We start from the raw sequence: 27,366 nt of genomic DNA on the forward strand, positions 1-27,366 counted from the left end.
CGCTGGGTGTAGAGATTACACACACACACACACACACACACACAAAAACTTAAAAAACAGAATATAAATATATATTACTAACAATGCCTTTGTTGATAATTCTGACAACAAAAACCTTTGATTTTTATCCATAAATTAAAAATGAAACGTCTTTAAATTTTTTTATGAAAGCAATAGTAAATGCCTCAAACAGCCCAATTTCATGAAACAAGTCCTAAAATTAAAAAAAAAAAAAAAGTGACTTTTAGAACTCATCAACAAGAGGAGAGGGAGCAAATGTAAACTCCATAAACAAAGTCACACTATTAAGCATCGACTGTTTTATAGACCTTACATTAGATGTCTGATCACATTTCATCCTCACAATAAGCCTGGGATGTAAAGTTGTTCAATCTATCAAGCAGAGGAGGAAACTCACTCGCAAAAGAGCAAAATGACTTGCCCTAGATCCTATAGCTAGCAACTTCCAGAAATAAGGTGCAGGTCCTTTTACGCCTAATTTCCCTGCCTGAGCTCAAAATCTTAGCTGACTTCCACCAAATTTGGTAATAGGGTCGTGTTTTAAGAACATAGCATTGTTTAATAGCTACATAGTACTCAGTAACTAAAAGGTTCTCAAGATGGAAAACTGATTACAGTAGGAACTAACATACAAAACAAGGTCAGAACCTTCTGTGCTATCTTGACCTTGCTATCAATCATAAAGAGTACCACAGTCTTGGCAAATAGCATATAGCAAATAACCTTCTCAGAGAAGGTTAAAAAATGAGCAGAAAGCATTTCAAAAACAACCATGCAGTTCACATTATCTGCTTCCGCCAAAGATGTTATCATCCTGTCACGTGCTTTGGCACACTTGAGTTTACTCCTGTGTCCTTAATCGTTAAGCCTACCTTCAATAAAATCTCCCCCAAATTACACTGACTTTGACTTAATCGTTTTTTCTTCCTCATTAGTTTTCACCCACAAGGCTCAGCAAGGGTGCTATAGTACATTTATATTATAAAACCACATTTATTCTGTGTGTTCAGAAGTTTTTGACATTTTTCATCCACTAGCCAAATGAGATCATCAATATTTAGTTCATTTCCCAATGGAGAAAGAAGGAAGGTGGCTTCTAAGTTAATGGTATGGGCTAATTATTTTTATAATTGTATTCACTACTTAACATGATGGTCCAGATATAACAAAATGCAGCTCAGCAGGATATATCCAAAAGGAACCCGTGTGGATTCATCCAACTACATGCCTCAGCTCTTCTGGAATGCTGGTTGCCAAATGGTTGCACTTAATTTTCAAACTGTGGGTAAGTAGCACAGTTAAAGCTCATTTCCATTCTGTTAGAAAGCTGTATTTCCAGACTTGACTGAAAGCAAACAGAAGCAGATTTCAATGAAGGGAAAATATCACTGCAAAAGAAAAATAGCTTTTGAAAATGGAGAAATTATCTTTAATAGTTTATAACCAAGTCTTTATTTCTAGCGGTTCCATATTACTTTCAAACAAAAATTTTTATGCTTTTTGAAGTAATATGTATATATTGTAGGAAATTTGGAAAATTCAGAAAAGCATAAAGAAACAATAAAACTGCCCAGGAACACTGCCACTCATAAAATCAACACTTAACTTTCAGCTTTGTAATCTGTAAGGATTTGGGGTTATGTATATACATGCTTTTTCATTTGTTTAAAATGTGTATGTATTTAAATGCTATACAGAGATAAAAATTTTAATAGCTGTATATTAAGCACGTTTCACAATTCACTCAACCCATTTCCTATCTCTGGACATTAGGGAATTTTTTTTCTACTATAAATAATTCTCAGAGAACATCTTGAATATAAATTGTCAAGTGTATATCCTAATGTTCTTTTGGAAAAGTTCCTAAAATAGAATTACTCTGTTAAAATATGTGAATGTTTCAAGAATCGTCGTATAATATACAAAATTGTCCATCAAAAATGTTGGGCATTTACCAAAAAAATACAAAACACTAATTCAAAGGGATACATGCACCCCTATGTGTATTGCAGCGTTATTTAAAAGAGCCAAATTATGGAAGCATCCGTTGATAGAGGAATGGATAAGGCACATACGGTATATATATGTGTATATATATACATATATATATATATATATATATATACATAAATATATATGTATGTAGGAATATTATTCAGCCATAAAAAGAATGACATCTTGCCATTTGCAACAGCATGGATAAAACTAGAGAGTATAATGCTAAGTAAAATAAGCTTGGTCAGAGAAAGACAAATACCATATGATCTCACTCATATGTGGAATTTAGGAAACAAAACAAGTGAGCAAAGGAGAAAAAGAGAGAGACAAACCAAAAAACAGACGCTTACTATAGAGAACAAACTGATGGTTACTAGATGGGAAAGGGGTGAGGGGATGGGTGAAATAGGTGATGGTGATTAAGAGTACATTTATCATGATGAAAAAAAATAAAATGATTTTTAAAAATCTGTGCCTTTAACAAATTCAAAAAAAAAATGTTACACTGGATTTCTCTTCCATCAGCAGTGTATGATATGAAGTATTCTCTCTCATTTGAGATTTCAGTTAAGTGTTATAATTAAATAATAATAATACTAATAATATTCCAGACCAAATATTTTCTCATTGTTGCTTTAATTTTACTTCTTTGATTATTATTTAGGTTGAACATTTTAAATATGTGTTTCGATTTTTATATTTGTGTTTTTATAAACTGCGTATTTAGGACTATTGTCAATTTTCTATCCACTTACAACAGCGCTTTTTATATAATGGGCATGTTGTCATATTTCATGAAACAGAAGAGATTGGGTTGATTCATGTTTTATTTTATGGAGTCTTGGTTTACTTTTATTATTATAGTCTTTCCGCCCCAGGATTAGACCCAGATTACTTCTGTTTCTCTCATGTTTTTTTTTTTTTTCCTTTTAATTTGTAATTTGACTCTTTCAACCATCCAAATTTAATTTTGGTGTATAATCTCAGTAAGAAATCAATTCTTTTTTACACTAAACTGAAATTACTTAGTAGATGTAGCTTTTTGGCAGGTGATTAATTTGGGTCCATTTTTTTCCAGTTATATTCTTCTCTACTAATAAATTTGTCTGCCTTCCTGGAGCCAATAGCTCACTGTTATTATTGTAATGCTTAATTATATGGTCTAATATCTGGAAGTGGATATTCTCCTTCATGGCTATTAATTTTTAGTACTTGTCTTGCCATTGCCAGTGGGATCCCTATTCCAAATGAATTTAATTTACTTACTGTTATTTCCCTTGCCCTCACTGAGAAAGAAATGGGATTGTGCATAAAATCATATTAAATTTACATTAGTTTAATTGTTATATTGTTTCCCTCTCCCCACTGAAAAAAATATTTTGTTTAAAATCACATTCAATTTTGAATTTTAAGAAGTATGAAGAAAACTGACACCTTTTATTTTTTATTTTTCTTAGCACAGAAAGAATGTTTTTCTCTTCACTTTAAAAATTCTTACATTGTGTCTCCCTCTTTCTGCCCCTCACCTGCTTGCACTATTTCTCTCTCTCTCAAAAATAAATATTAAAAAGTTTGTATAATAGAAATATATAAATAAATAAATAAATAAAAATTCTTACATTAGGTCTCAGCAAAATCACTTGTCTTCATCTGAGAGATAGTTTTAGATGAAAGCCTTTTTTTTAACATTATATTTTTAACAGATTGCTTTTGGATATTGATATTTGTATATTTATTTTATAAATAAGTTCATTTTATAATCACCCTTCTAAACCCTCATAATAACTTATTCTGCTGGTAGCTTCTGTTGTTTTTTTTCAGATACACAATCACAATGTAATCACATCTATGTTTTTTTTCCCTTCCTAGTGCTTTGGACTGACCATTCTACAATCGTATTAAATAATAGTATTAAGAGTGGGCAGCTTTGAGTAAATGTTGGCTATGACTGAGACAGATATTCTCTCACACACTAAAGGAGTACAGTAGTCTCCCTTATCCATAGTTTCATTTATCCTGGTTTCAGTTACCTGTGGTCAACCAGGATCTGGAAGCAGATGATCCTCCTTCTGACTTATTGTCAGGTCAAAAGTAGCCTAACAGTACATCTACATCACAATGCCTACGTCATTCACCTCACTTCCTCTCATCCTGTAGGCATTTTATCATCTCATAAACATCACAAAAAGAAGGGTGAGTACAGTACATTAGGTCAGCATCTTGAGGGGTGCTTGGGTGGCTCAGTCGGTTAGCGTCTGACTTCAGCTCAGGTCATGGTCTCACAGTTCGTGAGTTCGAGCCCTGCATCGGGCTCCGTGCTGACAGCTTGAAGCCTGCTTTGGCTTCTGTGTCATGCTCTCTCTGTGCCTTTCTGCTCACACTCTGTCTCTCTCTCTCAAAATTAAATAAACACTAAAAAATTTAAACGTATCTTGAAAGAGAGACCATATTCACATAACCATTATTACAGTATATTGTTATTATTGTTCTATTTTATTATTATTGTTAATATCTTATCGTGCCTAATTTATAAGTTAAACTTTATCATAGCTATGTGTGTATAGGAAAAAAACATAATATATGTAGAGTTCGGTACTATCTGTGGTTTCAGACATCCACTGGGGTCTTAGAACATATCTCCCATGGTTAAGTGGGGACTACTGTATGCACCCGTCCTAATTGACTAATAGTGTTTTAGGAATTTGTGTTAATGTTATTAAATGCCATTTGGCATTTATTGGGATGATGATATATTCATTTCTTCTTTTGTGAGTAAATATATCTCCCAATAAGTAATTATCCTTTTGTTCCTGGGATAAATGTTACTTTCTTGTTGTGTGTTATTTTTTAGAACATACAATTTGCTATTGTAATTTTTTTACACTTTTGATGTCAATTATTTTTTCAAATCCATCATTTCCTTTCCTTTTTTTTTTTTTTTTTTTTTTTTTGGTATTTTGCCCAATTTTAGTATCATAGTTACCATAGCTTAATAAATTGAGAGATAAAATTTCACTTATTTTCCCTGCTCTAAAAATGATTGGTTATATGGAACTTTGAAATAATCCTACCATTACCTCTCTACCGTCCTCCTAAATAGAGATGAGTCATGACTCAAACAATCTAGAACAAATGGCAGCTTCCCAGATTCCCTATGACCTTAAAATGTGTTTTTTTTTTAACCTTACAAATTGCAATTCATGTGGACATTCATTTCATACACTGACTGAGTCTTAGGAAAACTTTTAAGAATAAGTTTTGTTCATTAGAAAGAAGTCAATGTGTAATTAGATACAGGTGGTAAGTAAAAGAAATGCAAATTAAAAAAAAGAAATCCTGGGGCCGCCTGGGTGGCTCAGAGGGTTAAGCGTCCAACTTTGACTCAGGTCATGATCTCATGGTTCATGGATTTGAGCCCCAGGACGGTCTCTGTGCTGACAGCTCAGAGCCTGGAGCCTGCTTCAGATGCTGTGTCTCCCTCTCTCTCTGCCCCTCCCCCATTTATGCTCTCTCTCTCTCTCTCTCTCTCTCTCAAAAGTAAATAAAAATTTAAAAAATTTTTTAAGAAAAATGATAAAATATAAAGTAAAATAAAATAATAAAAATAAAATAAATTTAAAAAATAAATAAATAAAAATAAATAAATACAATTAAAAATAAATAAACATTTTTTAAAAATTTTTAAAGAAATCATTTTTCCTATAAATTAAAAAAAAAAGAATGTTTTCCTTTTTGGTGAGGTGCAGGGAAGTCCATGCTCAAAAGCATGGATTAGAGGCATAAAGTGGCATGAGCTTTCTGAAGGACATCTTGGCAGGACATCAAAAAGTACACATTATTTTCCTACAACACATCTTTTGACCTAGAAATTTCGCTCCTAAGACTGCCATTAATGATGGATTCAAAGATTTCAAAATGATTTAGCAAATGAATCTATTCAAAAAGAGTTTGCACAGCTGTTAAAAGTAAAGCAGACAAATATTTAGTGAAATGGACATATTACACATTCACAACATATTAGAAGAGAAAAACAGAATATACACTAACCAGTTGGCAGTGGTTCATCTCTAGATTTGGAGTACAGCTAGATTTTTTTCTTCTCTCTGTTTCCTAAGTTTCTACAAATGAAGAAATATTTCTTTTTAAAAGGGGTAGTAAAAATGGACTATAATACAATCTTACTTTCTTGCTCTAAACATGAATATCATCACAATAAGGTTTGTGTTTTTGATATTCAGACCTGGCTATGCAAATAAATATGGGGATGTATGAATACAATGGGAAAAGTGGCTACAGATTAAAGCCAGAGTTCATGAGGAGACCCGACAAGCACTTTGATCCATTCACCGAAGGCATCGTAGATGGGATAGTGGCCAACACTTTATCTGTGAAGGTAGGTACCTCTCTATTACAAAACTGTCACCAACAAAAGTCTTGAACATTACCCACATTGCATAAAGAAGTAAGTCATCAAAAATTTAGTTGCTAGCAATATCTCCACCTCCTTCTTGCATTTTTTTAAGGACTAATTCTCTCCAAATTACAAGTTTCAGAAGCTCCACGCATGGGATAAAGGGACTAAGCCCTACTCTTTAATAGGATAAATTGGACCTTAAATCAATAAACCAAGTTGGAGAGTCTCCATGGTCGGTCCTTTCTTTTGGTGTAAAGATCATTGACCTATGTTGGAAAAAACCTTCTGGTCTTTTATTTCTCCATTAGTTCTAGAAAAATATCCACACTGAGAAAAATTAGAGAAAAAGTATTCTCTCATTAAATTGCTAAAGGCTGAATAAAAGCTCTCAATTTACCATTTTGAAAATCAGGGACTTAAAACACATAGTAATGATCCTAAGTAAAAGAATTGCTTCATTAGATATATACCTGACCCTAAAATATAAATTCAAAATGATTTCTGCAGTCTTTGAAATTGATGTTATATCAGATATAATGTTTTTAGCTATAAGAAAATATTTTATACTATGAATGAAAAATCATCTTTATAAGGAGATTTATACATGAATTCTATAAGCTCTTGGTTGTTGTGGCTGTTTCATTTACTTCTTTAAAGTTTTATTTCTTTCCTTGTTTAGCTAGATAACTGTGGAACTAAGAAATGTTTTTTATTGGACATAAATTCAATTTTCAGATTGACCTTAAACCAAAGGCATATGAAAAACTTTGTTAAAAAAAAAGTAACAGTTTTACTAATTTATATCTACCCTAAGCCTATTGAGCCCATTTTTACTTTAAAATTTATGTCACTTGATACTGAACATCAAAAATAAAATTTCAATGAAGTGTCTCAAAATTATATCTTTTGAAATTACTTCACACCATGTATCTGAAGAGTGGAGTTGGCAGAATTAGAGCTTGGAGATTATGTTTATTTTAGGAAATTCTTTTCAGCAAAGGATGTTTAATTCCTGCCGAGTTTGATGAAGATAAACTCGTAAGCAGCACACACTGACAAAATGCTATTTTTAGAACCCTTGTCAATTGTTGGTGTAGTTGGATCAAACTAATAATTTTGTTCTTGTCCTCCAATTCATCTTGTTTTGTGCATGTTTTCTTGCTTATTTATTTTTTTAAATTCTACCATGACAGTGTAAGTAGTTATAAAAATAACATAGAAAGTGAGTTGAGGGAAAACAGTTGAGACCCAAACGGATGTGAACCGTTGCCCAAGTCCAGAATGGAGACACTGTTGCAGTTGTCGGTGTCCTTGGAATGGACAGCCCATCCTGTCTTTAACATGATAGCCAGACCCAAGATCTGGCTCATGTCCGTCCAGTGGCACCTTTCTTTTGACCTTTTGACATAGAAGTCATAGTGCCAGAATGGACTTGGGAACTCAAGAGGTGTTCCACCATCCTATGTTACTGATGGGAACATTGAGGGTTAGTGTCATTAATTTAGCTAAGGACCTCTGCTTTAATCGAACATCTTAAGCACACAGAATCCTTGGTGCATCTGATTTCCCAGTGTGACTCACATAACCTGGAAGTTTCAAATATATAAAATGTCTGCTAAGTTGTTCTCATGTAGAACCTCAAATTAAACAGAGAATGTTGCTAGCAGGTCCCACACATTCAGGCTAAAGAGAACATTCAGGAAAAATGAGTTATCTTGGGCAAATTCAGATGGCTTCTTCCTCGTTTTTCTCTCTAACCTGTTTGGAATTTCTGACCACATCAGCATGTAGCTACTGGCCTTGCTGAGCCACTGAGGGCCATTCTCAGGCCACCATTGTGTCCCATTTCTAGTCCTGCCGTCATCTTGATAATTCTGTTCTCTTTCACAAACTTGAGCTCAGAAAGCTCTTGGCCACCAGAATATGTGATTTTAAACTCTCTGTTAACTCTACAATATCCATAAATTTTGTAGCTAGGCAAGGATACCCATAATTGTGTGGATGGCTAACAGGTTGGGGTTAGGAGTGATGATAAGCTGGACTAGACAGTTTAAGTTAATATTTGGTTTTTGTTGTTATTATCATTGTGGCTTTGCTAAGGTGAGGGGTTTTTTTTTCCTCTTGTAGCCTCTTTAAGTATTGGAAAAACCTTTATATTTAGTTGGCTCTGAAGATCAATCTTCAATATTTAACAGATGTATCTCAAGTACAAAAAGCATAATCTCATCAAATTTTTGGTATTTGTTCATTTATTTCCTCCTATACAACTTTGTCTTATTAGCTGACTCCTTCTAAACTCACCATTTTCAAGGTTCCTCTACCAGTTCTTTAACCAAATGAAAAATTGTATTTGTACATTTGCCTCTATTTCATTTTGGTTATAATTCTACCAACCAGCATTTGTACCTCCCTAAAGTGTTCTCTTATATCACTTATTCATTTATCAAGACTTCCTTTTTTATTGTTTTCTAGATTATTTCAGGTCAGTTTCTTTCTGATAAGAAAGTTGGGACCTATGTGGAAGTGGATATGTTTGGTTTGCCTGTGGACACAAGGAGGAAGGCATTTAAGACCAAAACATCACAAGGAAATGCTGTAAATCCTGTCTGGGAAGAAGAGCCCATTGTGTTCAAAAAGGTTGGTCACATATCCTGGATATGAGATATAAATGCATATTCTAGGTGTTTCACTCTGAGGGAAAAATTACATGAAGAATTATTTGTAGCTTCATTTGGGAATTTACACATTTATAAAGCAATAGCACTTTGGGGGACTATTTTAAAAGCTATTCAAGATCTCTGTGAATCACTTGTTTGGGTTTTCAGAATTGTGTTGTGAATCAATTAATTCTAGTATACCTCATTTGGAAGACCAGAAAAACATATAAATTAACTCATATCCTCTCATAATACAAGTGATAAATGATACATTTTCATTGTAACTCAAATGAAGTGGGAAGTAAGGAATAATATGGTAGCAGAGAGAAGGAAGTCTGTACTTTCTTAAAAAAGAATATTAATTAGGGGCGCCTAGGTGACTCGGTCAGTTAAGCATCCGAATCTGGCTCAGGTCATGATCTCACAGTTTGCAAGTCCAAGCCCTGCATCGAGCTCTGTGCTGATAGCTTGGAGCATGGAGCCTGCTTCGAGTTCTGTGTCTCCCTCTCTCTCGCACACTCACACTCCCCCACTCACACTCTGTCTCTCTCTCTCAAAAATAAATAAACATTAAAAAAAATTTTTAATATTAAAAAAAATTAAACTTCATGTAATCTCTAGCCTCTGGTAGCTGATCATTCTATCTTGTCTGGATTCTGTCTGATAGAGTTAAAACCTTTTTCATATGACTGGGCCTTCTCACTGCCTTCACCAAAAAGCAAATCTTCTTCACACGTGCTTGTCACATAAAGGAGGACAGTAGTCCAGTAAAAAGTGGAATAGACTATTTACCATACCCTTTGCTTTTAACTGGCCAAAAGATCTACAAAGGCCATCTTCTGTGAAGAGAGTTTTGTGTTAAAGGTCTCTGTGCTCCCACTATTTTAAATATGTTAATTGGATTTAATAACAGTGTCTACTTCATAGAGTTATTAATATTTTCTTTTTTTAAATTTTTTAAAATATTTATTTAGTGGGGGAGGGGGAGAGAGAGGCAGACACAGAATCCAAAGCAGGCTCCAAGCTCTGAGCTATCAGCACAGAGTCTGACGCGGGGCTTGAACTCACAAACTGTGAGATCATGACCTGGGCCGAAGTCGGATGCTTAACTGACTGAGCCACCCAGGCACCCTAATAAGAATTTTTCTGATATAATAAAGACATTTATAAAATATCTGGCACTTTGAAAATAGTCAATAAATGTTACTTTATTCTTCTTACCAAAAGTAAGTTTTTAAGGGTACAATTAGCCCTATGTTTTTGACACATGTTTTACATTGAAGGAGGAAAAATGAGCAATTTTTTGTTGATTATTTGGGAATTATTTATAAAGCAATCTCACTCTGAAAGCTCTCCTAAAAGCTATTCTTTTGTACTTTTGCTTTTGCTTTGAAAGTATAAAAGTAATTTGCTTTGAAAATGTAAGAGTCAATACTCAAATAGTGATAAGACTACTAACTTTATATTTAAACATATATTTAAACCTTTATCATTTCCATCTTGAGAATGTTCATGTCAAAAGTAAATGGTCTAGTGGCGCCTGGGTGGCTCAGTCGGTTAAGCATCTGACTTCGGCTCAGGTCATGATCTCACGGCTCGTGGGTTCGAACCTGCATTGGGCTCTGTGCAGACAGCTCAGAGCCTGGAGCCTGCTTCGGATTCTGTGTCTCCCTCTCTCTCTGCCCACCCCCCACCCCCGCTCGTGCTCTGTCTCTCTCTATCTCTGAAAAACAAATAAACATTAAAAAACTTTTTTTTTAAAGTAAATGGTCTACATGATGAACAAATTCCTCATCAGGACAAGGTGTTGAGACATAGATGAAGCCATATCACTGGTAATCCTTTTGAAAATCAAAGTTATAGAGCAACAACTTACCTTTTTATCAGTTAGTTAAGTAGAAACTTCTATGTGAATTTGGAAGCACAGGGCATGTTAGAATATTACCTTTCTAATCCTTCCTTGCAGTTGTACCTTCTTGTAACCACGAGTGTCCTTAATGTCCCTCTAGGTGGTTCTTCCTTCTCTGGCCTGTTTGAGGATAGCAGTTTATGAAGAAGGAGGTAAATTTATCGGTCACCGGATCTTGCCTGTACAGGCAATTCGGCCAGGTACGAATAGTGTGGTGAGAAACTATTTATCAAAGTTGTAAAGAAAACCATCACTGCCATCTGTGATTATTAAAGCATGATTTAGGAAGCTATCTGAAGACTCGATGATGCCTTATAACAAGTGTTTTATCTTTATGCTCACAGGTCTGTGGGTTCACAGGGTGTGGCTGGGCTCAGCCACAGCTTCAGGCTGTGGTCTGGAGTTAGGTCTGTTCCACAAGTGCTCATTCAGGGGCCCAGGCTGAAGGAGCAGTGGCACTCACAGTGTGGACTTTTGTGGCAACCCACTGGAATGCAGGTCAAGCCTGACTCTGCAAGTTCATTTTAAGCCTCTGTTTGCACCACATCATTAACAAAGCAAAGCATATGGCTAAGCCCTAAGTCAAGATATCATGTAAAAGAATTTGGGCCAATAATTCAGTCTATGACATACAGTTTTAAATTCTCTTTTGTGGGGAAAAACATGACTGGGAAGGAAAATGATCAGAATTGACATTATTTTCCTGTCTGCTGAGAAAAAGAATATCACTCAAAACCATGCAAATTAAAATGAGAAAGAAGTGACCTGTTTGTCATCCAAAGTCATCTAAGATAAACGCTTCCAACACATAGATGTCCCTGTGTTGTAACTAACATTGTGGATAAAATATGCAATGCACAGTATTAATGTCACCCTCCAGGCTATCACTACATCTGTCTGCGGAATGAGAGGAACCAGCCTCTGATGCTCCCAGCTGTCTTTGTCTACATAGAGGTGAAAGACTATGTCCCAGATACATATGCAGGTAAAAAACCTGACTCGAGGGGATATTTCCATATGGGACCATCCATATTTTTGTGGGTTAGTGGAAGGAAAACTGGACCAAAACTAGGCAGGAAATTCTGGCCTCAGAATCGCTTCTATTTGTGTATGTATGTTTATTAAATTGCTCAAAACTTTGTGAATAAGTTTTAATTTAATTTCACTTAAGTCCCAATAAAGTATTGAGCATATTTATCTACTAGTATTAGTATTCTTTTGGGGCCAGCACTTTCTAATCCAGGCTACCTGGTACTACAGCAGTGTATCTAGTTCTGTACAATGAATTTATCTTCAGCCAGTTTTAGAAGCCAGGTCCTTTTCGTGGGTGAGATTCTAAGTTTAGAGGAATTAACTTGTGACAATGTCAACCAGGAATCATAAATTTAAATACTTACAATGTTAAGTAGCCTAGTTGTAAGGTACTGGGGAGTGGTGGAGACTATGGCAAACTTGGAGCAAATGTCCATCCAAAGATGGCAACCATAACTCTCTCCAGGTAGACAGAATCACATGTGAATGAGTCTCGTACTGCCAAACATTTGGATTGTTTAAACAGTCTGGAAAGCAGGTTTTTTATGTGAAAGGTCTTCATTTATGAAAGACCTATTTGGGCCAAATAGAACAAGTGTGTGGGCCATTGCTGGAATGGATGGACCTCTCAAGAAAAAAAAAAAAAAATACAGAGCATTGAGGCATCCCAGGTTGGGGTCTGTCCAGTTTGGTTGTCAGAGCTGAACTCCTTTGAGTTTTATCTTCCTGAGGTTGTAGCAAAGAGTCTTGACTCTTGTCCATTTCCAAAATATTGCATGGATGAGTGGGTACTTACATGGTTAGATGGAAGAGTGGAAGATCGATGATGAATCAGTGGATGGGTGGGTGAGTAGACAGGATGAATGAATGCATGGATGGATGAGTAAATGCATGGATGGTAGGTAGGATAGATGGATGGATGACTGGATGGATGAATGAATGGTGGATAATCAATATATCTAGGACCTTTGATCCTAAAATGTCTCTTCCGTATTTAGATGTGATTGAAGCTTTGTCAAATCCAATACGATATGTGAATCTGATGGAGCAGAGAGCAAAGCAACTGGCTGCTTTGACACTGGAAGATGAAGAAGAAGTAAAGAAAGAGGTGAGAGAGTGTTCTAATCTTATGCATGGCATTAAGCATGATTTCCACACCCACTGGCTGGCTTTGCTTATGTAACATCACACCTCAGGAGAAGAAAATAGCACATTGGAAAACCACTTTGATGGAGCTCAGCATTAACTCATAAAACATCTACATGATTGACTGAATTGTTCATATTTCATTCTCTTCTGGTATTCTGTGGCCAACACCAGCATCATATTTTATGACTACACTGAAAAGTCCACATCTTGCCATTTCAGGTGAAAGTTTCTAACTGATTTCATATTGGTTAAAGGTGATTAAAGCACTTAGAAAAGAAGATGATCACCAAGTCATTTAGTATTTTCTTTTGTCTTTAATCTAAAGTGCAGGATTTTCAAAGTGCTTTTGTGACTTCTTAGAATACATAAAGTACTTAATACAAATACTTGGTGCATAGTATGGGCCATAAAATGTTTACTATTATTATTTCATTTTATACTTATATATTATAATATATTTCCAAATAATTGATATATTTTTCTAAATTAGATGTCACAATGCAAGGAATAATTAAGGAAGTTCTATAAATATTAGAAGTGAAATTTAAAAATATAAGTCCTCTATGTAGACTGACAACGCTTTAATTTTTAAAAAAGTGAACTATGATTTAATGATTGGAATGATACCAATATTAAACAGAGTGAAGGAAATGAGCTCTTTTTACATTTCACTTGAATATTCAGAGGATAAATTGATGGAAAAAGATAGAAAAAAAAATGGAGGGAGAACTATCAGAATGGGAAAAACATTTTGAAAATTGTTTGGATAACTATAATACCAAGTACATTAAAGTTAATATTATTTATTAAATTGATTTTTTCTTATTCCAAAAGAAACCTGGGTTTCTCATAGAAAAAAATTTAAATTAAAAATGATAAAAGAAAAATCCTAAAGATATTACCTATAATTCAAACACCTAAACCACCCAGACTTAACACTGTATATATGGAGTATATACGTACCTAGTCTTTTTATGCACAACTATTACTTTTTCATAAAATGGGACAATATTCACAATCTGTGTTTCAACTTTTTATTTTCACATACTGCATACGACATAACCTTTAATGACTTCATCATAGTCTTCTGTCATATAGCCATATCATAATTTATTTTTCCAGTCCCCTATTATTGGATATTTGAAGTGCTCCACTATTTAAACAGACCTTCAGTGAATATATGTAAATACATTTTTGAGCACACCTATGATTATTTACTTGTTTTTTGTATAGAATTTTAGAAATTTTTGATTTATTGAGCTAATAATTGAGCTTTTGATATTGAGCTAATTAAACATGAAAGGGAAGGGAAGGGAAGGGAAGGAAAATATTTAACATAAGAGTAAAATTTTCCAGGGCTGCCTGGGTGGCTCAGTGGGTTGAGTGTCCCAACTCCTGATTTCGTCTCAGGTCATGATCCCAGGGTCATGGGATCAAGCCCCATGTCATGCTCTGCGACGAGTGTAGAGTGTGCTTGGGATTCTCTCTCTCCTTCTTTCTCTGCCCCTCTGTCTCTTCCCCACTCGCATGCACACATGCACACACATACTCTCTCTCTCTCTCAAAAAAAAAAAATAAATGAACATTAAAAAAAAAAAAAAGTAAAAATTTCCAGGCTCTTATTTACACTGGTGGCATCATATTCTATAGGATCGATAGACAGTGAAATTTAAAGTTAGACTAGTAAGTTTCATAAATAATGCCACATACCTCACGTATGCCATAATTAGGGTTACAGGAAAATTTCCACTGCCAAAAAATTATGCCTAACAGAAGATATGAATGTGCTTCCAAAGTTATTTGTGCCTGTAACATCTATTCTTAGCATCTGCAGAGGGGGGGGGAACAAAACAGTGAGAAACACTTGAGCCCCCTGCTTGAATTTTGAGGGGTTAGTCCAAGCACTCACTGCTCGTGTGGGGCCCACATCTGGATGGGTCTTCACATGCTGCAAGCAGGTGCTCCTGGGGTCCTACCCAGATCTTCTTTTCAAGGGCTGCCTCACCCACTGCTGCAGGTGTGGGCTACAAAGGTCTTGTGGCCATAGACTTCTCCAGAGGACTGGCCTGGGCTGAAAGGAGCTACCTTCCTGGAGATGTCTGGCAGGTTATTCTGGGAAGGCGGTGACCCATGCCCAGCAACTGAAAGATCTAGGAGAATAAAAGCCCTGGTCCCTTGCTTCTGGGTGGACAACTTCTGTGATGCAGTTCACACTCCTGAGCCCCCATTGGATCAGACTAAGGCAGGACTCAGGCTGAGACCATATTTCTTTTTTTTTTTTTTTAAGTTTATCCTTTTATTTTGAGAGAGAGAGACAGAAAGGGAGAGAGTCAGAGAAAGAATCCCAAGCAGGATCTGCATTGACAGCATGGAGCCTGACACGAAGCTTGAACTCACAAACCGTGAGATCATGACCTGAACTGAAACCAAGCATCAGAGACTTAACAGACTGAGCCACCCAGGCGCCCATTCCCTTTTTTTTTTTTAAGCTGAGACCACATTTTAACTTAATCTTCTTTTCCTGTCTTACCCTGCTTTCTTCATCTTCCTGCAGTTTTCTCCTGAGAGCAGTGTCTCAATAAATCATGCGTTCAAGCACCCCGTGTTGAATTCTGACTATAGGGAATGCAACAATGCCAGATAGCTGCTGCTTTATACTTGAAGTCAAGGATGAATGCCCTTTCTGAATTTTTTGCCTGGGAACCAGAATTTGAATGTTTGGCAATAGTATGTCTTTAATTCTGGTGGTTCTTCACAGATCATAGTACTTCTCCCCCCGCGATGGTCTTTGGAAAGATTAAGAGGAGAAAGGAGAAAGATTCAACTAATTTCTCATTTTGCTCATGTAGACACCAATATGGAAGTAGAGGCTCTCCTTAGAAAGTTACAAGAAACTTTGCAACTCTTTTCTACCTTCTTTGGCTTTCTAACATAAAATATAAAATATAATATAACATAAATAAAAGATAATTCAAAGTAAAGATAATTTATGTAGATGTTAATAATCATTAATAACATTCTCTTTCAATTAGAAAAACAGGAATCTCTTTAATCAACTGGATATGTTTTATTTTCTAGGAAATAGAAGTTCAAAGAAAGCATTTGCAAGTTAAATTGCATGTACTATCACTATCTAGAAACAATACTTTTTCTATCATCAGTTTCTATCTATTCACTAGCTAGGTTCTCCAAGAGTGAACACTCAGTTGAAGAGAACGTTTCAAGACACTACCAATTTCTCCTTATATAGTACAAAAATTGACGTAAAAGTCTCCTAATGGAGTATTTTACTGATGCACCAGAGACCATTTTTCTAATCACTGCAAAAAATGTCACTCTGACAAATAGGAGATCCACGGCCTTCAAGATGTCATGGATTCTTTCACACTGCCGTCCTTTCAAAGCCTTATTTTTGCACCAGACATCACATCAAAAATCTATGTAGAAAGAATGCAACACCAATGGATATAAAATATACAGAAGTAGCATTTTAGATCAACTTTATTTTTGTTTCTCCTCTAGCAATAGTGATCAGCAAGGATTTTCAGTAAATGTATAATGTTGGTTAATTCAGAAGATATTTAGACATTTCCAGTTTTAGAAATAATTTTAGAGACATTGAATTCCATAAATTCCATATGGTCCAACAGAGAAAATATAATTTTTTCTTCCTTTGAAATGTCAAAACCCTAAGTGACCTCATTTTTGAAGCTGGAGGGAAAAAATCATTTGCCCTTACCATGTAATGGTAGGAAGGAAAAGTCATTTCACACCTTTGAACACCAGTGTGCCCTTTATCTTGTCTTATAATGATGTAAGTTTGTTTGAATGAGGCCACTGAAAATAAGTAGCTGTGGTTTTCTCAAAAGAAAATTCTATCTAGGACATGGCAGGCACTGGAGACACTATTTTAGCAGCAAAGACTTTTTTAGTATAATCCTTTTAACTTGGTAGTTATAAAGGTCATTTCTATTTGAAAATTAAAGACTTCATTGGACTGCAAAATATTCCCAGATTTGTAAGACTTTAATAAATTATCTTCATAGAGTAATTTGCAAACCAAATAAGTAGGCAAGTTGAAAATTCCCCCATGCTTTGAACACTACACATTTGTCTCAGATCATGTGAAAGGATAGATAGATGATAGATAGATAGATAGATAGATAGATAGATAGATAGATATCCAACATATATTTATGTAATAATAGAGATTTGCGTGGCTGGATTCATTTTTTCTGTAAAAACAATTGTCATTCAGGATGCTGGGTTAATAAGGTTGTGAAAAGCTGACTAATCTTAATTATAACAAAGGCTTTGTGATATTCATAGTTATTTCTTTATTTTAAAAAAGTATATAAAATTTTTTTTAAATAATAAACCACACACATACACACAAAGGCCCTCAGTAGTCTTGCAGAAACTGTTAACATTTTTGGTGTATATCCTTATAGCACATTTTTATGTATATATTTTTTTCTTTAAAAAAAACTATTAATTTTTAAAAATGGTTTCACAACCCTACTGTTTTAATGTGCTTATAGAAATGCCTAATGAGACATCAGTAATACTCCTTCTTTCTTATTTTTAAAATACACCTATAAAGAGAAAGAAGTAAATATCCAATGTATTGATTACAAAATGTTATGTGACATTATTAATGTCCAAATGCAATATTTAAACATGTCTTGTTTTGACACATCAGGATATGCAGAAACATTTTACTGAGTGCTTACTATGTACATAGCACCGTTCTGAGCCCTTTATTTTATTAACACACTTAAGTCTTAAAATATCCATATGTCTTAGTTACTATTATTATCCCCATTTAACAGATGAGGAAACTGTGGCACTGGGAGATTCAGTTCCTCAGCCAGTGTCACACAAACCAGTAAGGAGCAGAGTTGGTGTTGAAATGCAAGCAATCTAGCTCCAGGAGTCATATTCTATACCAGCATTTCTAGAAGTCCAATGTGTAAACCAGGGCCTTATGATAAAATGCTGATCCTGGTTCAGTAGGTCTTGGGTAGGGAGAGGCTCAGCATCTCTCATAAGTAAGTCATGGGGTAATGCATGTAGCATACTTTGAGTAGCAAGGGTCTATACTACACCCTGTTGTACTAGCTCAGTAACAAAACTGAAATATTCTAGCAACCTTTAACAAGAACTAGCCCTTCATTCATTGTTTTGCCCTCTATTGCATGTTCCTTGGCTAACTGAGCACAGAATAGAAGACCTTTACCTTAAATAGTAACATCCTTTGAGTTGAATTTTTATTGAATCAAATGTCAAGATTTCCTTCCCCCACTTTAAATCACTCGATATTACTGTTCTGCAATAAGTTAGGTTTATATATGTAGATTCTATTTGAGTAGTTTGTACATTGGCTTCTCCAAAATTCGTTTACCCCCCAACTCAAACCTTCTAAGTTATAAAGGCTGCTGCATTCATTCACCAAGTGTTCATTTCCACCCTTGGAGAAAGTTATGATCTAAGACAGAGTACATGATGCCCCAAACCTTGCTCAACCCTCAAGGCCAAAATTTTTGTTCTGAAGAGTTCTCTCTGTCATCTGTGCGTATTATACAAGTGAAGGTGGGGGAGTGGCCTTCATCTCATTTTGATGTTGAAAGGGATAGTTGTTTAGTAATACCAAAGTTTCATTTATTACAAGAGGCCTATGTTTTAAGTTGTCAGACTCATGTGTTCTTATAAGTGAGTTGGAATATATCAAAAATAATTTATTTCCTTCTTCAGTGTATGACACTGTGGGCATCTTCGATGAGATCTGATTATTTGACAAGAAAAAGTTTTGATGGTCTGGTGTGAATTTCCCCAGTAAGATAACAACAGCAAAACCCAACAGCAAAAAATTCAAGGTGGTACTCTCATAAGGTTACAGTGTTTAAGTCAAGAAAACCTGGAATGTCTTTTAATACTTCTAAAACAGAAGCATGGTACCTCATCCATGGTTCAAGAATTTGGTGCTGAAATCAAAGATGAGGTTTGCGTGACATTTTGGAATCTCTTTAAATGAAAAATTTATTCCTCAAATAATAATTTAGCAAATTACCAATTTATAGAAACAATAGTTGCTCACAATCCCTAAACTTAAAGCATCCAATAAAGTAGGAAGAGAAAGTTTGCCTTTTTGGAGATGATCTTTAGATAATGACACCATCCCTTTCATTTCTGTGCAGGTTTGGAGTTTACAAGGCATTTTATTGGGTGCCCTGGATAAAACTGAGCCGTAATACATAACATGTAATCCCCAACTTTAAAAGAGGGAACAGTTGCTTATAAGTGTAGATCGACTTGCCTAATATCAGTAGTCACAAAATAGAGGAACAAGAGTCTTTTTAAATGAGTTCTCCAGAGAAGACCCTTATGTGCATTTGATATGAAATTACTCAATGACTGATTCATTTTCACTGCTTTCACAAACCTCCTCCATTAACAATTTTTTAAATGTTGATGAATTTCAATAAGGAGCTTTAGGCTCATCTGCCTAAAACAGCAATACATCCAGAAATTTGAATATTGGAGTCCGTGCCATGTCCCCTACCAGAGGGGCTGTAAAAGCGTGACTCTCAATGACAGTTTTTTCACTGTCTAGAGCAAGGCCTGTCAGATTTTAATGTGCATACAGATCACCTGGGGATCTTGTTACAAAGCAGATTCAGATTTAATTGGTCTGAGGCAGGGCACAAAATTCTGCATTTCTAACAAGCTTCCAGGTAATGCTGATGCTACTGACCTATGGACCAAATTTTGAGTAGCAAGGCCCTCAGACTTAAGCATCTGTCAGAATCACCTGGATCACTTCTTTTTTTTTTTTCTTAATTTTTATTTTTGAGAGAGAGAGAGACAGAGAGACAGAGTGTGAGTGGTGGAGGGCCAGAGATAGAGGGAGGCACAGAACCCAAGGTAGGCTCCAGGCTCTGGGCTGTTAGCACAGAACCCCATGCAGGGGCTCAAACTCACAAACCAGGAGATCATGACCTGAGCCGAAGTCAGAGGCTTAACCGACTGAGCCACCCAGGTGGCCCATTTCTTAAAGCACAGATTGCCAGGCCTCACCCTGAGAGTTTCTGATAGACTAGGTCTGGGGCAAATTTGCATTCCTTTTTTTTTCAAGTTTATTTATTTATTTCTAGAGAGAGAGAGACCCAGCGAAGGAGGGGCAGAGGGAGAGGAGAGGACAGAGGATCCGAAGTGGGCTCTGTGCTGACAGCAGAGAGCTGGATGCGGGCTCAAACTCGTGAACCTTGGGATCATGACCTAAGCCAAAGCCGACACTTAAGGGACTGAATCACCCAGGTGTCCCTGAATTTGCATTTCTAATGAGTTTGTAGTGATGCTGATGCTGCTGGTGAAGGAACCACTGATTGAAAACCAATGCTTTGGAGCTGTCTTATAAGGGGCCCTCCCCACGTGGAATTAAAAAGCCATTATTCCAGGCACTCTAAAATGTCAGCTTCATCACAGAAACCCAAGTAGGGCTCCAGGAGAAACTCTCTTCTTGGGGAGTTGTCCAGGATCTGTTCTGTGAGCAACTGACCTTGGTCTTTGCCACATGATTTGGCTTAGTTAGTTGGAAAGATCCATTCCCACAAGATGAATGTTAAGGGCGGTTGGTCTAATACGCTTTAAAAAGAGTCCATGATTTATACCCACCTATAAAGAGCTCATTTCTTCTGATTTCTTTGGAAACTATGTCAAATATTTCTAATAAGTTAAAGTTGGCAGGAACAATAACATATATAACATATATAAAATAGTATCTCCCTTTAATCTTTCTGAATAAACTATTGTCGTTATGAATTGATGCAAATTCTCTACAGACAAGAGAACAGCATCTTCATTCACTCAGTGATTCGTTCATTCAAACAAATTGTTTCCTTATGCTAGCATAACAATTAGGTGGTTCTTTAGTTTCAGGAACTTGTCATTGATAGATATCTAGTGATTATGCATAAGCAGAAAACAAAATGTGGATTTCTTCATTTATTCATTCAATAAAAAATTTTTTGAACACAACTTTGTCAGTCACCATGCTAGGCATTATATACTATATACATATAATGATGAGAAAAGTCAGATGCTGTCACAGGTCTTATATAATCTAGAGGAAGAAGCTAACAATTAAAATTCATGCATATACATGTAAACTTGCAGCTGTCATAAATGTTTCAAGAAAGATACCTTGGGAATACTGATGATTTTTTCTGTGATCACAGATATGACAAAAACTGAAGTCACCAGATGAATTTATTCAGCTCCTTAAAGCTGTCTTCTCCTTCTAACTCACTCTGGTAGATTTTTCAAAGTATGGTTTTGCCATCATTTATTATAAAATTTTTCAAACGTACCCAAATGTTGAAAGGATTATATAATGAGCATCTATATATCAATCACCTGGATTCCACAATTTAAATTTTAATGCATTTCCTTTATGACATCTATAGCTATCTGTCCATCCATCCCTCTATCCATCCATTATTCTATCTTATTTTATGATGCATTTCAGAATAGTCTTCAAATATTAGTATACTCATCCTGAAAGGCTTCAAAATACATACATCGGGAAGTGGTTTTTAGAAATGTTTTTGATTCCTTAGAAATGTGCAGTAGAGGGGCGCCTGGGTGGCTCAGTTGGTTAAGCGTCCGACTTCGGCTCAGATCATGATCTCACGGTTTGTGAGTTCAAGCCTGCATCAGGTTCTGTGTTGACAACTCAGAGCCTGGAGCCTGTGTGTCTCCCTCTCTGTCTGTCCCTCCCCTACTTGTGCTCTGTCTCTCAAAAATAAATAAATATAAAATTAAAAATAAAATTAAAAAAGAAATGTGTAGGGGCGCCTGGGTGGCGCAGTCGGTTGAGCGTCCGACTTCAGCCAGGTCACGATCTCGCGGTCCGTGAGTTCGAGCCCCGCGTCGGGCTCTGGGCTGATGGCTCGGAGCCTGGAGCCTGTTTCCGATTCTGTGTCTCCCTCTCTCACTGCCCCTCCCCCGTTCATGCTCTGTCTCTCTCTGTCCCAAAAATAAATAAAAAACGTTGAAAAAAAAAATTAAAAAAAAAAAAAAGAAATGTGTAGTAGATACGTTACTTAATTTCATTCAGGTGGTATAAATTCAAGGTATGAATTGTACATGTTATTTAATAAAGCTCTTTCTTGAGGAAAAAGCTAGTTCTGACAAAGCCATCCTCACTGCCCTTATCTGTCCTGAGTGGACTGGATTTCCACATGATGACATTATAAGCCTTGCCCTTGATGTTCTGTAAAAACTGATGACCTTGCATCTTCCTCATCTGGTATCTGCATCAAGACACTGTCATTCTAACCACTACATGGAAAGGACTATATGTTCTAGGTGACTCAGCACCCAATACCTTTAGGTGGCCCATGACCCAACACCTCCAATAGTACAGTAAATATTTCGTATTTGGAAGACCCCTTACTTACTATATCAGCCACCCAAATGCCCCAAATTCTAGTTTTCTACTGCTTGTCAGATCCAAATTTGCAATGTCCTGGATGGAAATTTTTTCAACCAGTGTACCAAATGGCATCTCCTCCAACACTTGTAAAAATGGCCTTTCAAATTATCCTTTTACTGACCTACTTGTGTTATATTTTAAACTTACTTCTTTTCATTTTGGAAATAGGAAGGATATTATTTTTTACATAAAATCTTGGCTTTAACAAGTCCTTTATTCCATGTTTTGAAGGAAAAAAATGTAATTCTCCAATTTGGCCATTAGAGGGCAGGCACCCACTTCTGCTGCACAATTGTTTCCACCCAACTAAGCAGTATCCAGCGCAACTAAAATACTATATTCTCTGAACCTTCTTTCTTTGGAATTTATTTCATTGGATCCCAGGAATCTCTCCATTAAACTGAAAAAGCAGACATTTCTTGTTCTTTGTTTCTATAGTAATTTTCACTACAATATGAAAGGATTTCATGTTCATTTTATTTGAACTCCTAAAAAAAAATATTTGGGAAAAGCCTGGGGAGAAATAAAGTCATGGGTGTTGACTTCCACTGATTCTTTGAGCAGGATAAGGAATTTGGCTTTTGCATTTCAGCTTACATATCTATAAAGGGGAATTACTCAACCTTTCAGTGATGATGTCAAAACATTTATAATGTTATATTACCATAGATATTTTTAATTTTTCAGCTCTTGTGTTTAGCTGTTCTATTTAACTCATTTAGCCTTTTATACCTGAATGCCTTTTCAGTGTAACAGAGTAAGCTCTTTGAGAATGATGTTTACATTTATACATCTCTGTATTTCAGCAGCAAGTGAAGTTACTATTGTAGTTCTGTAAACGTTGCTGTTAGTGTAGAATACAGAGTGAAGGAGACCCATAGTGAAATTCAGGCTTTAGACTCTAACACATATTCAGACATCAATTCCGCTGCTGTGTGGACTCTAGCAAGTTTTGTGACTTTTAATAAAGTCTTTAGTAAAGACCTTTAATAACACCTTGGATTTCTTTTCTTTACAGTGGAGTCAAAAGGGCAGCCTACATTGGCCTCAGTGAGGCTGGTGTGTCTAACAAGATTAAGCACTTGGTGATTGACAGCTGTCTGTTACCACTTTCCATGAGGGAAGGGTCAATTAGAATTTGTATGTAGTGTCCCTGGTTAGCAAAATACTTTAAACACCAGTCTTCTCAATTTGCCGCTATAGATTCTCACTAGATTAATAAATAAAATTTGTTTTCAGAATATCGTAAGAGACACCTGACAAGTGTCAACTAACAAAAAACAAACAAACAAATAAATAAATAACAAAAACAACAAAATGTCGAGGAGCCCCCAAATTCCTTAGTCCAGCATTTAGTCCTCCTCACCCATCCTTTTCTTTACACCTTTGTCCGGCCACTGGGGCAAGAAGGTGGGATGTGGTGGGCTGCAGATCATCTGGCCCACTGGCTTTCCAGCACACCCTTCTCGCTCCACTGTTACTGTGGGTGCATTGCCTGCCCTGACACAGTCACAGAATTCCAGGCAAACTCTGCTGCTCCAAGCAGAGTGTACAGATGGCCAGCTTCGGGGCCAGATGTGATCTGAAGATGTGGTTTGTTTGGCCTCAGTGATTTAAAATTAGCAGATTTCATGCAAAAAAGTTTTCCAGCTTTACTCGAAGCCTGGGCACTTAAAGGCTGAAGCTGAGTGGCAGCTGCCCCCTTTCCAGGAGCCCCCTCTCCAGCTCTGGGCATGGCCCTCCTTTGTCCTGTTGCGTTAAATCTGGTCCGCTTTGCTCATTTCTACCATTTCCATTAACAGTCCATTAATGTACAGTGTGAATGGCGCCCCCTGGGGATTATGCAATACAATCCACCTTGCCTGGGAAGGCATCTACCTGTGTGACCGCTGGACTGAGTGAGCGTTTCTCCAAAGCTTACCTCAAAATCCAGCACCGAACCTTGCTGGTCTCTTTATCCTCAATTACAGCTATAAAGTGTGTGCCTGTATGTTTACTCAACATTTATCTGCTTAAAAAAAAAAAATCTCTGAATTCATACATTTTGTCAGTTTCTGGGATGTAGGGCTTTGTCTTACATAACCTTGATAAGCAAAGATTTATTTTTCCTTCAACTTGACTCAAGTTGATGACTGAGCTTGGTTTCCCAAGGGCATACAGCTACATGGAATGTCTGCAAACCTGATACAAGGCAAAAATAAGCTGGCTGGATTCATTTTGAGCACATTTTTAGCCTGATACCCCCAAGACACTAATTTTGGCTGCCAAAAAAAAGCCACACGTCATTGCCTTCATGGAAGCTGGCTTGCCATCACCTCCTTCTTTCCTCTATCAAAATTTTCTTTTACCCTAGCTTTCTCCAGAGGGCTGATTTTAGCCAGCGATCACATTGGGGAAAATGTGACTTATCTCCCACATGGTTCCAGAAACCTACCAGGCTATCGATGGGAAAGGTCAGATGCCCATGGAACAGGAGCACCTTCCTTCCCTGTCTCCCAGGCAGCTGAGTTTGGTGACCATGGGCACCTCCTGTGGCTGGGAGGCTGGGGAGCTTTCCCCTACCTTATTCGAACCAGGGAACAAGGCCCAGAAGATGGATGACTTTGCTGATGTCCCAATGCTGTTTCCCACCTTCCCCTTCATTCAGTCCCTCCTGTGCATTGTAAATGCATATCCTTTATGAATTTTGTGGGCAAACACCTATGGCATTTCAGCCTTCTCAAGTGTCCCACAAACCCAAACACCTGTAGGAGTGAGGCAGGAAAAGTCTAAATAAGTAAAGAGGAAATGATCCACAGAGGGGCAGAAACCACTAGATTCTAGCCCAACACGGGGAATGCAGGCACAGTGTTGCCAATTGTATTTTTCAAGAAAAGTAAGAAATTCATTTTATTAACATAGAAACTCCTTAATTAAAATACTTGGCAACATCGGGTGAGCCCAAGAAAATATTTCCATGTGCTCTGTTTGGACCCTATGCCTCCAGTTTGCAATTTTTAAAAAAGATTTACTTAAGTAATTTCTGCACCCAACGTGGGGCTCAAACTCACAACTCTGAGATCACGAGTCACATGCTGCTCTGACGGAGCCAGCCAGGTGCCCCCAGTTTGCAATTTCTTGGTAAAGAAAAAATATACAATCCTTCTCTTTGGCATATTGATGCTAGGGATAATTTTCCTGATGGATGTAACTTAATAATGCAGCCAAACCAGAATTTACCCATCCAAAGTAGCCGTTTTTCAAAAGGCAGAGTTCTAGCATGGTGAGTTCTGTAGGCTGGCTGAGCCTCTCCGTTAGGCTCCTGCCTTCCCCCTTCACTTCCAGCCACTAGTCCCAGGGTTTATCTCTTCCATTTCAATAACACTAGTCATGAGCAGGCCATGGGAGATACATAGGGATGATTTGCTGAATTAAAATAAGTTCTGCTCTCATTTAAAGCAGTTTTGGAACTCATGTTTTAACGATGCTTTGGGGGACAGTGTAAAAGCCACTTGTGACAGTTATTCTCATCTTACATTTTATAAAAATATTTTCATAGGACCTTCCGCTATTTGTAATTACATGAGAAAATGTCATAATGTTAGGCTCTGAATGACTTCTGGCTATTTCCTAATATATTTTTGTACTACAAAGTAGAACACTGGGCTAGCCATTGTCAGTAATGTCTGCCATGAACCTGGAAGGCAGTTCTAAGAAAAGAGTTGCAGAGCAATTAAGAATTGAAAAGCTTCATTGCAATGGTATGTGATGACCACTGAGGCAATTATTTTATAAGGAACAACACTTATTCAACAAACATTTATTAAAAGTCTATTTCACATAGGACACAGTGGACTAGCTGCCAGAGGGAATGGAGTGGAGATTTCATAAATTCCAGTGCATTAATTATGATTATTCAACGATAATACTGCACAAGCTTAAAAGCTTTATTTAGTTTACACACACCTATTCACTCTTTGCCAGGAACTATTCTAAGAATTTTGTAAATATTAACTTATTTGAGGGGCGCCTAGGTGGCTCGGTTGGTTGAACGTCCAACTTCAGCTCAGGTCATGATCTCACAGTTCATGGATTCAAGCCCCACATTGGGCTCTGTGCGGACAGCTCAGAACCTGGAGCCTGCTTTGGATTCTCCCTCTGTCTCTGCCCCTCCCTCACTGATGCTCTGTCTCTCTCTCTCTCTCTCTCTCTCTCTCTCTCTCTCAAAAATAAATAAACACCTAAAAATTTTTTTAATTAACTTATTGGATCCTTTAAACAATCTTAGAGTGTAGGTAATATTAGGACACCCAGTACATGCATATCTTCATCTATAAAGATGAGGAAATTGAGGCAGAGAGTTAAGTGACTTGCACTGCTATTAAGTGGCAGGGCCAGAATTTGAACCCAGGTAAGTTTGACTCCAAATTCTATGCTTGTAACCATTGTAACAATTAGCTATGGCTGCATAACACACAACTCCGAAATGTAGTGGCTTGCAACATCAACGTCTACGTACTACTTTTCATGAGTCATTTGGTCAGTGGGGCGGTTCTGCTGCTTTGGACCAGGCTCAGCTCATCTTAGCTGGACTCACTCCTGTGTTTGTCATCACCTGGGGCTGGCTGGTCTAGGAGATCCTTACCTAGATGACTCAGCTTTCCTCCACAAAGTCTCACCCTTCACTGCTGTAGCAGGGGTCTGAGAAAGA

General features: G+C 36.7%; 1 protein-coding gene and 1 long non-coding RNA gene across 6 annotated transcripts in view; one reads left to right on the top strand and one right to left on the bottom strand.

The window, feature by feature from the left end:
- Positions 1-27,366, top strand: part of PLCB1 (phospholipase C beta 1) — a 696,728-nt gene that overhangs the window by 552,731 nt on the left and 116,631 nt on the right. For all 3 annotated transcript variants that reach the window (XM_019462545.2, XM_019462546.2, XM_019462547.2), the window contains exons 18-23: positions 1,182-1,306; positions 6,258-6,412; positions 8,906-9,070; positions 11,100-11,199; positions 11,880-11,984; positions 13,030-13,139. In XM_019462545.2, coding sequence (XP_019318090.1) covers positions 1,182-1,306; positions 6,258-6,412; positions 8,906-9,070; positions 11,100-11,199; positions 11,880-11,984; positions 13,030-13,139 — 760 coding nt within the window. The remainder of the gene's footprint in view (positions 1-1,181; positions 1,307-6,257; positions 6,413-8,905; positions 9,071-11,099; positions 11,200-11,879; positions 11,985-13,029; positions 13,140-27,366) is intronic.
- The window catches only part of LOC109274723 (uncharacterized), a 92,366-nt gene continuing 66,122 nt past the window's right edge, over positions 1,123-27,366 (bottom strand). For 2 of the 3 annotated variants that reach the window (XR_008417776.1, XR_008417775.1), the window contains 2 exons: positions 6,067-6,137; positions 1,123-1,366 (listed from right to left, as the gene is read on the bottom strand). This is a non-coding gene — a long non-coding RNA (uncharacterized LOC109274723). The remainder of the gene's footprint in view (positions 1,367-6,066; positions 6,138-27,366) is intronic. The other variant, XR_008417777.1, reaches the window with a different exon arrangement.

This window comes from Panthera pardus, unplaced genomic scaffold, assembly GCF_024362965.1.
Source record: "Panthera pardus isolate Hobbes unplaced genomic scaffold, ASM2436296v1 HiC_scaffold_25, whole genome shotgun sequence".
Classification (NCBI taxonomy): Eukaryota; Metazoa; Chordata; class Mammalia; order Carnivora; family Felidae; genus Panthera; species Panthera pardus.